This window comes from Manis javanica, chromosome 16 (assembly GCF_040802235.1).
Source record: "Manis javanica isolate MJ-LG chromosome 16, MJ_LKY, whole genome shotgun sequence".
Lineage (NCBI taxonomy): Eukaryota > Metazoa > Chordata > Mammalia > Pholidota > Manidae > Manis > Manis javanica.
Window position 1 is genome coordinate 67,940,814 of NC_133171.1, and position 13,541 is coordinate 67,954,354.

At 39.6% G+C, this 13,541-nt stretch overlaps 1 protein-coding gene across 6 annotated transcripts in view; it reads left to right on the forward strand.

Annotated features, from left to right (window-relative positions):
• Nucleotides 1-13,541, forward strand: part of DTNBP1 (dystrobrevin binding protein 1) — a 149,856-nt gene that overhangs the window by 39,896 nt on the left and 96,419 nt on the right. For all 6 annotated transcript variants that reach the window (XM_073225160.1, XM_073225158.1, XM_073225159.1 and 3 more), the window contains one exon: nucleotides 11,809-11,941. In XM_073225160.1, the coding sequence (XP_073081261.1) occupies nucleotides 11,809-11,941 (133 nt within the window). The remainder of the gene's footprint in view (nucleotides 1-11,808; nucleotides 11,942-13,541) is intronic.

The window sequence follows — 13,541 nt, forward strand, 5'->3', positions numbered from 1 at the left end:
CATACTGCTTTCCACAATGGTTGAACTAATTTACATTCCCACCAGCAGTGTAGGAGGGTTCCCCTTTCTCTGCATCCTCATCAGCATTTGTTGTTCCTATTTTTTTCTGTGCTGGCCATCCTAACTGGCACGAGGTGATATCTCATAGTGGTTTTAATTTGCATTTCCCTGATAATTAGGTATGTGGAGCATCTTTTCATATGCCTGTTGGCCATCTGAACTTCTTCTTTGGAGAATTGTCTGTTCATATCCTCCACTCATTTTTTAATAGGGTTATTTGCTTTTTGGGTGTTGAAGCATGTGAGTTCTTTATATATTTTGTATGTTAACCCCTTGTCAGATATGTCATTTACAAATATATTCTCCCATACTGTAGGATCTTTTTGTTCTGCTGATAGTGTCCTTTGCTGTACAGAAGCTTTTTAGCATGATGTAGTCCCATTTCTTTATTTTTTTTGTTTCCCTTGCCAGAGGAGATATGTTCAGGAAAAAGTTGCTCATGTTTATATTCAAGAGATTTTTGCCTATGTTTTCTTCTAAGAGTATGGTTTCATGACTTACATTCAGATCTTTTAATCTATTTTGAGTTTACTTTTGTGTATGTGGTTAAACAATAATCCAGTTTTATTCTCTTGCATATAGCTGTCCAGTTTTGCCAACACCAGCTGTTGAAGAGGCTGTCTTTCCCCATTGTATGTCCATGGCTCCTTTATTGTATATTAATTGACCTTATATGCTTGGGTTTATATCTGGGCTCTCTAGTCTCTTCCATTGGTCTATGGGTCTGTTCTTGTGCCAGTACCAAATTGTCTTGATTACTGTGGCTTTGTAGTAGAGCTTGAAGTTGGGGAGTGAGATCCCCCCTGCTTTATTCTTCCTTCTCAGGATTGCTTTGGCTATTCGGGGTCTTTTGTGGTTCCATATGAATTTTAGAACTATTTTTTCCAGTTCATTGAAGAATGCTGTCAGTATTTTGATAGGAATTGCATTGAATCTGTAGATTGCTTTAGGCAGGATGGCCATTTTGACAATGTTAATTCTTCCTACCCAAGAGCATGGGATGAATTACCATTTATTAGTGTCCTCTTTGAGTGTCTTGTAGTTTTCAGGGTATAGGTCTTTCACTTCCTTGGTTAGGTTTATTCCTAGGTATTTTATTCTTTTTGATGCAGTTGTGAATGGAATTGTCTTCCTGATTTCTCTTTCTGCTAGTTCATCATTAGTGTATAGGAATGCAACAAATTTCTGTGTATTAATTTTGTATCCTGAAACTTTGCTGAATTCAGTTATTAGACCTAGTAGTTTTCGAGTGGATTCTTTAGGGTTTTTTATGTACAGTATCATGTCATCTGCACACAGGGACAGTTTAACTCCTTCCTTGCTAACCTGGATGCCTTTTATTTCGTTATGTTGTCTGATTCCCATGGCTAGGACCTCCAGTACTATGTTGAATAAACCAGGGAGAGTGGGCAACCTTGTCCTGTTCCCCATCTTAAAGGAAAAGCTTTCAGTTTCTCGCTGTTAAGTATGATGTTGGCTGTGGGTTTGTCATATATAGCCTTTATTATGTTGAGGTACTTACCCTCTATACCCATTTTGTTGAAAGTTTTTATCATGAATGGATGTTGAATTTTGACGAATGCTTTTTCAGCATCTGTGGAGATGATCATGTGGTTTTTGTCCTTTTTGCTGATGAAAGGCATGATGTTGATGGATTTTCAAATGTTGGACCATCCTTGCATCCCTGGGATGAATCCCACTTGGTCATGGTGTATGATCCTTTCGATGTATTTTTGAATTCAGTTTGCTAATATTTTGTTGAGTATTTTTACATCTATGTTCATCAGGGATATTGGTCTGTAATTTTCTTTTTTTGTGGTGTCTTTGCCTGTTTTTGGTATTAGAGTGATGCTGGCCTCGTAGAATGAGTTTGGGAGTATTCCTCCCTCTTATACTTTTTTGAATACTTTAAGGAGGATGGGTATTAGGTCTTCACTAAATGTTTAATAAAATTCAGCAGTGAAACCATCTGGTAGAGGTGTTTTGTTCTTAGGTAGTTTTTTTTATTACCAATTCAATTTTCTTGCTGGTAATTGGTCTATTCAGATTTTCTGTTTCTTCCTGGGTCAACCTTGGAAGGTTGTATTTTTCTATAAAGTTGTCCATTTCTTCTAGGTTATCCAGTTTGTTAGCATATAATTTTTCATAGTATTCTCTCGTAATTCTTTGTATTTCTGTGGTGTCCATAGTAATTTTTCTTTTCTCATTTCTGATTCTGTTCATGTGTGTAGACTCTCTTTTTTTCTTGATAAGGCTATGGGGTTTATTTATTTTGTTTATTTTCTCGAATAACCAGCTCCTGCTTTTATTGATTCTTTCTAGTGTTTTATTCTCGATTTTATTTATTTCTGCTCTAATCTTCATTATGTCCCTTCTTCTACTGACTTTGGGCCTCATTTGTTCTTCTTTTTCTAGTTTCATTAATTGTGAGTTTAGAGTGCTTATATGGGATGGTTCTTCTTTCCTGAGGTAGGCCTGTATTGCAATATACTTCTGTCTTAGCATGCTTTTGCTGCGTCCCACAGATTTTGTGGTGTTAAATTATTGTTGTCATTTGTCTCCATATATTGCTTGATCTCCATTTTTATTTGGTCATTGATCCATTGATTATTTAGTAGCATGTTATTAAGCCTCCGTGTGTTTGTGGGCTTTTTGTTTTCTTTGTGTAATTTATTTCTAGTTTCATACCTTTGTCATCTGAGAAGCTGATTGGTACAATTTCAATCTTTTTCCGGTTACTGAGACTCTTTGTGGCCTAGTATATGATCTATTCTTGGAAATGTTCCATGTGCACTTGAGAAGAATGTGTATCCTGTTGCTTTTGGATGGAGGGTTCTATAGATGTCCATTAGGTCCATCTGTTCTAATATGTTCAGTGCCTCTGTCTCTTTACTTATTTTCTGTCTGGTTGATGTCCTTTGGAGTGAGTGGTGTGTTGAAGTCTCTTAAAATCAATGCATTGCATTCTATTTCCCCCTTTAATTCTGTTAGTATTTGTTTCACATACGTAGGTGACCCTGTGTTGGGTGCGTAGATATTTATAATAGTTATATCCTCTTGTTGGACTGACCCCTTTATCATTATTTAATGTCCTTCTTTGTCTCTTGTTACTTTCTTTGTTTTGAAGTCTATTTTGTTTGATACGAGTACTGTAACTCCTGCTCTTTTCTCCCTATTAGTTGCATGAAGTATCTTTTACTATCCCTTTACTTTCAGTCTATTTATGTCTTTGGGTTTGAAGTAAGTCTCTTGTAGGCAGCATGTAGATGGGTCTTGTTTTGTTATCCATTCAGTGACTCTGTGTCTTTTGATTGGTGCATTCAGTCCATTTACCTTTTGAGTGATTATCAATAGGTATGTACTTATTGCCATTGCAGGCTTTAGATTTGTGGTTACCAAAGGTTCGAGGGTAATTCCCTTACTATCTAACAGTCTAATTTAACTCACTTAGTATGCTATTACAAATACAACCTAATGGTTCTTTTTGGTTTTTTTTAAACCTCCTTTTTCTTCCTCCTCCATTCTTTATATATTACATATCTTATTCTATACTCTTTGTCTATCCCTTGATTGACTTTCGGGGTAGTTGATTTGATTTTGCATCTGCTTAGTAATTAATTGTTCTACTTTGCTGTGGTTTCATTTCCCTTGGTGACAGCTATTTAGCCTTAGGAATACTTCCATCTATAGCACTGTAGAGGTGGTTTGTGGGAGGTAAATTCTCTTAGCTTTTGCTTATCTGAAAATTGTTTAATGCCTCCTTCAAAGTTAAATGATAACCTTCCCGGGTAGAGTATTCTTGGTTTGAGGTCCTTCTGTTTCATTGCATTAAATATATCATGCCATTCCCTTCTGGCCTGTAAGGTTTCTGTTGAGAAATCTGATGATAGCCTGATGAGTTTTCCTTTTTATCTTTTTCTCTCTCTGGCTGCTTTTAAAAATCTGTCTTTATCCTTGATCTTTGCCATTTGAATTATTTTTTGTCTTGGAGTTGTCTTCCTTGGGTCCCTTGTGTTGGGAGATCTGTGCACCTCCATGGCCTGAGAGACTATCCCCTTCCCCAGATTGGGGAAGTTTTCAGCAATTACCTCCTCAATGACACTTTCTATCCATTTTTCTCTCTCTCTCTTCTTCTTCTTCTGGTACCCCTGTAATGCAAGTATTGTTCTGTTTGGATAGGCCACACAGTTCTCTCAATATTTTTTCATTCTTAGAGAGCCTTTTTTCTCTCTGTGCCTCAGCTTCTTTGTATTATTCTTCTCTAATTTCTGTTCCATTTACTTTCTCTTCTACTACATCTAATCTGCTTTTAAATCCCTCCATTGTATGTTTCATTTCAGATATCGAGTTTCTTAATGATTGACTGTCTGTCTTAAATTTGTTCCTGAGTTCTTGAGTATTTTTCTGTACTTCCATGAGCATGTTTATGATTTTTATTTTCAACTCTTACAGGAAGATTGGTGAGTTCAGTTTAATTTGGCCCTTTTTCTGTGACATTTTTGTCTGAACCAGGTTCCTTTGATGTTTCATATTTCTATGTGGCTCCCTCTAGTGCTCAGAACCTCTAGTCTCTGGAGCTGCTCAGCCCCTGGAGTGAGGTTGGGGGTCACAGGGGAGCAGTGCTGGTGCCTGAGGGAAGGAAAGGGTTGTTTCCTGCTTCCAGATACAGTGCTTGTCTCCAGTGTCAGAACCAGTGGTCCGAGTGCATAGGTGTAAGCCTCTGTACTTTGTGTTTGTAGCTGTTGGAGGCAGGGCCTCCCTCTGGCTGGCCTGACAACAGCACAGTGACTGCAGTTTTGTGAGCTGGTGCTGGCAGGCCAGGAGGAAGGTGCCCCAGGCTGTGTATCACAGCGGGGGGCCTTGGAGCTGAGTAGCCAGCCAGGGGGTTGGAGTGTCTAAAGCTCCTGAAAGTTCCCAACCTGCTCAGCAGAGCACACCCAGCTGAACTTGTCCACCTATCCCTTTTCCCACGCAGCAAGCTCCATGCAATCCCTGCCCCTTCAGCAGCCCTCTCGCTGCTAGGAAGCCTCTCAGACCCCCCGCCTTTCCTTTGTCCCAGAGCAGCCGGATGTGGATCCCTGTCCTCCACAAATGGGTGGAATCTCAGTCTCTCAAGTATTCTGCCTGTCTTAGCTTTCCAACCCCATCAATCTCTAGAGCACCATACAATGTAGGTTTGTGCTCCAAAGCAGGTGTCCAGGGCTGGGTGTTCAGCAGTCCTAGGCTTCCACCCCCTCCCCACTCAGTTTCTCTTCCTCCGGTCAGTGAGCTGGGGTGGGGGAAGGGCTTCAGTCCTGCCGGATCAAGGCTTTGGCACATTACCCTGTTTTGTGAGGTCTGTTCTGTTCTCCAGGTCTATGCAGTCTGGTGCAGCCTTCTTTCCTGTTGCTGTTTTAGGATTAGTTGTATTAACTATATTTTTTGTACTATATGTGATTTTGGGAGGAGTTCTCTGTCTCACCTCTCACATTGCCATCTTGAATTGATCTCCCTAGATGGTTGGTTTTTATATATATTTTCAATCTCAATTACCATTAACATTTGAAATACATGCTACCTTTGGGGTTTACCTTAGTGCTGTTACTTGCCTGATACTTATACTGGGTAATGAATGACTACCTGTAGAAGATGCTAGACAAGCTGGAATTCCTGAGAGCTAGTATTTTCTGACTTAGAATAGAGAGGTATTTTGAAATTGTGAAACTTTTAGATAAGCAACTTAAGCTTCTTGGAGTCAGTGTTGATATTCTTTAAAATAGGAAAATATTTTGAAGCCAAAGTTGGTGGGGTAGGTTGTATAAATATATATGTGGATATATTTTATGAATTCATTTTAATGAGTTTATGCATCATTCCTAGATTTTTGAATCACTTTGTGTTTTTAAGTGGTCACTTGTAAACTACTGGATTATTTTATTTTGTGGTAGCTTCAAAATACCTCTTATGATCACCTAAGTACCTTGAAATAGTATTACAAGGCTTAAATAGTCAAGCAATAATGAAAAATAAAAATAACGTAGGAGAAAATGTAACTAAGCTGTATTTGGTCACAAGATCTCCTTTGAACCTTTTACCTGTTGATCATCAGATGTTATACGATATCCAGTCAGTCCTCCCACCTTCCAAGCAACTTAACTCTTAGTCTTGCTCTCCTCTCTGGAGGGTCTGCCCTGAAAGAATAAAGGGTTTATATGATGTGAACAGTGTGGGCCTTTGATGATGCTTTTTGCCCCGTTATCTTAATGACTTAATAATTATGACCCCTGATTACATGATCACTCAGGAACTGTTAGGAATGGATAATCCCTTCATGTTTTTTTTTTTAAGTGGAGTGTGATACATCAGCTTACAAAAGCCTGTCTAATATAATTACTGCTAAAGTTTCTCATTTAAAAAAGAAATGATAAAGACATGCTGGGAACTGGAAAATGAGAGCTGTGGACCGACTCTCAGATCTGGGTGTAGATCCCAATTCCACAACTTGCTGTGAGACCCATGCAGGTTTCCTAACTGCTCCAAACTTTGGTGTCTCGTCAGCAGAATGGGGCTGAGAGTTCTGCCTCAGTTCTGCACTGAGTAGTGTAGGTTTCGATGTGCTGACGGATATGAAGCCTCAGCTCAGTGCCTAGTACAGGTTGGGCAGCTGCTGTGTGCCCTGTGCTCTTTGTGAGCTCTGGGAATACAGCTGGGAACAAGACCAGGTCCCTGCCATCAGGAAGCTGACATTCTAGTGGGAGTCACTGGCCTTTCCAGATTTGCAAACCCACTGCTTCAACAGATGTGGTTGGATGGGTGTTACACCATTTAGCTTGCCTGACAAAATCATTTAAAATACAAAACCACAACATGAAATGTGGTGAGGTGAATACTGTAGCATTCTGTACAATGAAACAAGAGTATGTGAGGAAGTGGAGCGCTGGCTTCCAGATTCTGTACGTGTTCTGTGAAATAACCAGTGTGTGTTTTATCATAAACCTGGTAAAATGTTCACAAAGTATTTATTAATTCTCTTCAACTTCCACTAGAGGGTAGCCTAATCCTGTTCCCTTATTGAAGTTTAAAATGTCAAGGGTTTGAGTTTTCTCTGTTGCTTGATTTATTTTATACGACCTACTTTAAAGACAGCTTCATCTAGAATAGAAGATTCTGTTAATTCTTAGATAACAAAGTGCTACAGGAGAATGACAGCCACATGCTGAGGTTGTATCTTCTGGTCTGACCTAGCCTGCTACATTATTGTTTTGCTCTCTCCTGTGCAGAACTTGAGAGAGCATCCAGCAGGCCGACTATCACATTACTAGTGTTTCATGAACTAGATTATTTTGTTGTCCGGGTTACTTTATGAGATAGACCCTTCAAGAGACACATTAACTCTCTTTAGACACCTTTCAGACTACTATCCAGATCTCATTTGATCCATAATGGCTTTTGCAAGTTAATGCACTTCTTAAAGTTCCTTATTACCATACCATATTACTTTATTACATAAAAGAGTAATGTAAGCATTTGAGGACTCAAATCTTTTAGTACCTGGTGACCTTTGGGTTTGCAGCCAACAAAGATTTCTTTGTTCCTTGCAACCAGTTATTTTGTTAGAAAGGTACTCATTAAGTGTGAAATAATTACTGTTCACATGACACTCCATTTTTCATATATCAGTGGTTACACTATAGATAATATATATTTGAAACAAATGGCACAAAGAAAAATTCCAAACAGAATCACACTTCCTTTGGGACAGTCTTCTCACAAAGATTTGCGAAGCTCTTTCCTGCACAGCTGTCAGGCATTCCCAAATGGCTTTTCACAATAAAATTCTACCTACCTTTTCCGCCGATCACTAAATGAGACATATGCTTTTGTTACAGCGAGCAAAATGGTGAGGTGTGAGCTTCTTGTAAAGGTGTGTTTGTGTCCATGGAGCTCGCTGGTATTTCATGCACATGCATTCTAAGTTTGGTTATCAGATTTGCTCATGTGCTACTCATTTTGTAACAGGAAATGAGCAGGTTATGACAGGGAAATTTAATTTCTGCTCATTTAAATTCAATATAAAATATTGAGAATACATATATATATGCATGTGATTATTATTTAAAGAGTTTTAGGTTTTTAATATAAAGGGAAGAAAATTTATTTTTGTCAATACAATTCTTCTGTATTTAATACTGATTTTAAGCCTGTTAAAGAGTTAAAATGGAAAACTTCCATTGTTTCTGCTGCTCTAACTCACTGATAATGGGACCTGGTTTGACTCACTGATAACAAAGTACCGTTGTCTTAATGTTTTCTAAGTTCTCTGCCCATGTTTAATTTATTCTTTTTACAAAATTTAGCATGACCTCCTAATATTTCAATTAGGTGAACATGAATCAGAGGTTTGCTCTGTTAGTTGTTTTTGACATTTTGGAGTGGTAGAATCATTCTGTACGCCAGAAATTATTCTTATTTGAATTCAGTGGACTAGCTTTTAGGAATACAGATGTAAAAATACATCCGTTTCCCTTAAGACCCTTAGTGATTCTTGAGAGGGTTGAGCAGACACCAACAGTGTCAGAATTCAGGTCCCGTGTCAGGCTCACGGGTGTGTGGAACACAGAGGAGGAAGCTAGGCTGTGGCTGGAGGGAGGGAGGGGCTGGGCCTGAAAAGAGGGGTGGGCAGTGGGAGCTTGCAGAGTCTCCCCAGGGCCGGGTGGCCAGGAGGTGCTGATGAGCAGAGCTCCTCTGTCATGAAACGTGAGACCATCCAGGTAGGTTGTGGCCAGGCAGCGATAGGTCCCAAATATGGTAAGGAGTTAAGCTGGATTTTTAAAATATTTGGGAATCTTTGAGACTTTTTAAAGGAGAAAATTAGTAGGCTTTGGTGTTAGCCATAGAATGACTGCTGACTTGCAGGCATTTAAAACGCAGATCTGCCGTAGCCATGAGAATATGGTGCTATCCTCTGTGCAGAAGGACACGAGGTTGGCTGGTTTCTCATTAGTAGGTCCAGGTTAGCACTAAACCACTCCCGTGTTTTCACCTGGCCCCCATTTTATTAACAGAAAAGGAAACTAGGGGGTAAGTTCAGTTTGTGCTTAGAATTTCTCTCCATGAGAAATGAATCGCCTGCCTAGAGATCAGCTCCATTCCACTTCCTGGCCTCATTAGCTCTGTCGTCAACCCACAGAGCTAAGCTGTACATGGAAATTGTCATCTGTCCAAATAAAAATAATGAAGGTAAAAAGAACATAGTTGTTTTCCAATACAGAATAATTATTGACTCCATTCCTATTTTCTTTTTATAAAAATCATTTGAAAATCCCCATCACCTGTAAGAGATTTAAGTCTAAGCATAGTCTCATATATAATTGATAGATTTATAAGTTTGTCAAAAAAAAAAGAATTTTACCACCATTTTGGTCTGTTAGATGCATAGGTGGTATCTACAACATGATTATTAGATTATTACTGGGCTATACAATTACTAGTTTTAAATAACTTTTATGAAACTTAGCCAATCTTTGTAAATTTTTTCTCCACATTTTTAAAATGACTATTAATTTTTTACTTACTGCCAAGTGCTAAGTTACTTTGCCTTTTGACCACCTTGGTGTGTACTATTAGCGCTTGAGGTACCTCAGCTGACTGCAGAGTCTCCCCTCATCTGTAAGGGCAGAGCACGTCTGCAGGCTCATGCATCGGCCCAGTTATCAGCCAGTGTTCTCTACGCTCAGTATAACATAACATGTGATACTGGAGGAACCCAGTAACTTAGAGTTAAATGGATTCCATATTAAATTTAATTATTCTAGTTCTTATCACTAATCAAAGTGAAATAGCCTTTTAAATAATCCTATTAGCTATGATCACCTTTGAAGACCCTATCAGACTAGTTATAACAGAATGAGCTGAATATTGCTTCCTCAGGGCCAGTAGTACTGGTTCCCAGGCTGAGGCTCCAGTCATTTTCTTAACATAAAGACAAAAAGTAAATAGCAACTAGTATAATAACATCATTTTGCCTGTCTTCCCCCACATAAATCCCTTATCTATGACATTTAAAAAAAATCTAGACATAATTTCTCATTAAAACTTAGATTTTGTAAATTGTTTCAGGTTAGACTTTCATAATCACATATGTTAGCAGTTTTATGTGGCCCCTGATGATAGATTCAAAGCTGTTCGAAATGCATTATTATCAACCTTTCCCAGACTTACCAGTGGCTTACAGGGATAAAATATGATGAAAAACGGCACCTAAAGTGTCCTTGAGGAGGAGTGCTTAGACTGCTGCGTCACATTGTCACTTTTCAGTAAAATCTTATTTTCCTCCCAAATCCATGTCTTTAAGTGCTAGGCTCTACCAAATAAAAGGGAGTTTTTATAAACGCAGATTTCTACCATAGAATTAAAACTCGGGATATTAGAAAATGTGAATGCTTCTAGGTTTAATAGATCTTTGGGTCAAAGGTAATTAAAAACAGACCAAAATTTTTGTCTCACTAAATCTAGCACTGCAAATTGAAATTTGAGGCATTTGTTCCTAACCTAGATGCTACGAAAGCTAATTTAGACAGTCATAGGAAAATCTAGTGGATAAATGAAGGAATTAGAAACGCTGTAATTGTGTTTAGCCAGGTCAGTGAAGCCAAGGCTGGAGAGCTGCAGGGCCAGCTTGCTGCTTGCCCTGCCGGATGTGAGGCTTCGGGTGTGGGAGACCATGTCAGGCTGAGCCTCTCCCTCATCACTCCCTGCCAGTTGCCACTCCTTTGAGTTTGCCCAGCATCTCATACCTGGCTGTCAGGCTGTGTTGCCTTTAACATACACCTTCCTTTTCTAAGCTCTTTGAGCATAAGACTGTCTTTTTCATCTTTGTATCCAAAACACTTGGTCAGCGTTTGGTAAATGGCCATAATGCTATTTATGTTCTAAAATCTTGGACATCTGAAACTTTCCTTGTCAGAAAACAGCCAATCCTCATACCCATAACTATGAAATAGCATCCTATCAAATGAAAATTACTGTAGTGTGAGAGGGACTCTGTTAATTCCTGACTTCCCTTCACTAGCCAGGTATCTTGGGCAAGGTGCTAGATTAATTTCTGCAGGCCTTGGCCTTGAATCTTTTAAAACAAAGGTATGTCTAGATGATCTCCATGTTCCAGAAGAGCTTCAGGGCTCTGACGCAAAGTGGGGGAGTGAGTCCGGGAAAGAGTGGAGTCTCCTTCCCACCCACCGCTGACTAGCCCAGAAACTACACACATATTGAGTGTTTGTACATGTCTATAGTGCCTTGAAAATTTATGTTTATCATGTCCCAAGGCAGAACAAATGTCAAAGTAACTTGGAACCTCAGATATTATACTATGTTCATTATAATTTGTGTTAACTGTATTTCACTCTGTTCACATTATTTGAAGTTGATTATTCATGTGCAGTATATCGAGTAAGTAGGGTATTGTGCTGGGTTAACTAGGATACTCCCTTTCCTCATCATCCTGGGTAATAGCACATTTAAAGTGTTGTGAGAGTTACATCTTGAAAAGTGTATGAAATTTAAAAATATACTCAAAAAACATAATTTGAAGTATGTTTTCCTGTTAGTGTATTTTATTTGCTTCAAGAAAGCTTAATAAACAATGTTAAATGAATGTAAAACTGTCTCAACAGTTTAACCTTTTAATAACTTTTGGACTCGTTTTCTTTTCTCCATAATCAAGGATTTTGATTGACAATTATTTCTTCTTTTGACCTTACATGCTTCCAGCTCAGTTAAGGGCTAGCTTTGAAGAGGTCGAAATCCACCTGCTGAATCTGGAGGATTTATGTGGACAGTGTGAATTAGAAAGGTGCAAACATATGCAGTCCCAACAACTGGAAAATTACAAGAAAAACAAGAGGTGAGTTTGAAAAATTGGCCAGCAATGTTCATTTTACATACTATTCTTTACAAGTTTGGGCTGATAAAAGACAAATGTTTCAACATGTAAAGTTCATGAATAAGCCTTCCACATCATGATGAATGTGTTGTGGTGCCATCTGTTGCCCTTACTTGGAGGTGAGCTCTGAAAAGCTAGGAGATGATGCTAGGTGGGGGGAAGCAGATCAACAGCAACGTTTTCCTAGGAAATGGGAACCTGACCTCATGTCTCCATGTGGTAAATCTTGAGCTGCTCTTTTCTTTTTCACTCTTTTCTCCTCAGTTCTTAGAGCAGGAAGAAAAAGAACCTGAGCCCAGGCTGTGAAAAGGTGCTCAGTGAGTTTGAATTTCAAGTTTGTCTTATCCTGGCCATGAGACCTTAGGCAAGTTATTTCATTGTTTGGCCTCAGTGTGTTTTGCTTATAGTAAGGATAATAATGTACCCACCTCCAGGACTGCTGTGAGGGTTAAATGAGATAATCCTGTCTGAGGCAGTAAATGCCCTGTAAGTATTGGCTGTAGTAATGGTTATGTCATTAGGCCAGTCTGCACTGGAAACGGAAGGGTAGCTTGTGGGTGGCAGCCTGCTGAATGAGCTGAGGCCCCGGCTGGGGCAGGGTATGTCCCTCTGCTGCCCAGCGGGAGTGCCCGGGACAAACTGTGGTCTGTGCTGGCAGAGCAGGAGGTAGAATTGCCAGGGGGCTGAGAGATGGAAGAGATACAAGTGGTGGGATTAGAGTGGGGCTTAGGCTGAAGAGCAGATTTAGTGGGTGTGGGAGGATAGGTGGGGCAGAGAACATTGTTGATTTTAAGGTTATTGGTCCATTGAGAAGGGCTGGGACGAGTGTGTAGCAATAGGAGGAGGGGGTCACTGATGTGAACAGGAAGGGCCTCTCCCTGGCATGTGGCAGGTAAAAAAGTGAGCTTGTGTGTAGTAGTGTGGATTATCACGTTGATGTTGAAGTGTTCTGAGATAATGCCATGGGATTGGGGTAGAGATGAAAAGTGAGTATTCTGAAAGTCTCACATCTGTGAGTTCCTAGGGCTGGTCTTAGATATGAATGAGCTGTTGGAATCATCTGGGGAGAGGGTATGAAAAATGCAGACTCCTGAGCTTCATCCTTGGAGAGTCAACTGAAAGTTAATGGTCTAATTACTTTGAACAGACATCCCAGGTGATTGTGATAATGGCAGTTCAGGGACCACACTCGAGAGTCAGCCATGTTGTTGGGGTGGGTCAGGTCGGGTCATGGGCAAGTTCTAAATAGAAGAGGGTCAAAAGAGCTCCAGGGTGGCCATGGTTAAAATTGTTTGCCAAAGTCTGTAAGCATATGAATTTTTTTTGAAGGTGCTTTTTGTAAATTTCTTTGCTCACAGAGATGGTAGGGTATATGGCGGCATTAAGAACAGAATCCTGTCAGAGGAAGGACTCCTGAATGAGTGGGTGAGCACTGGTACCCAGGGGTTTTCAGACTGATGGGCATGAGAAAGAACCTTCCTTCTAGAAGGTAACAGAGTTAGAGTTAGACTGGGTCTGCAGTTTTAAATGAAAAATTAGGGAAATACTCTGTTGCAGAGAA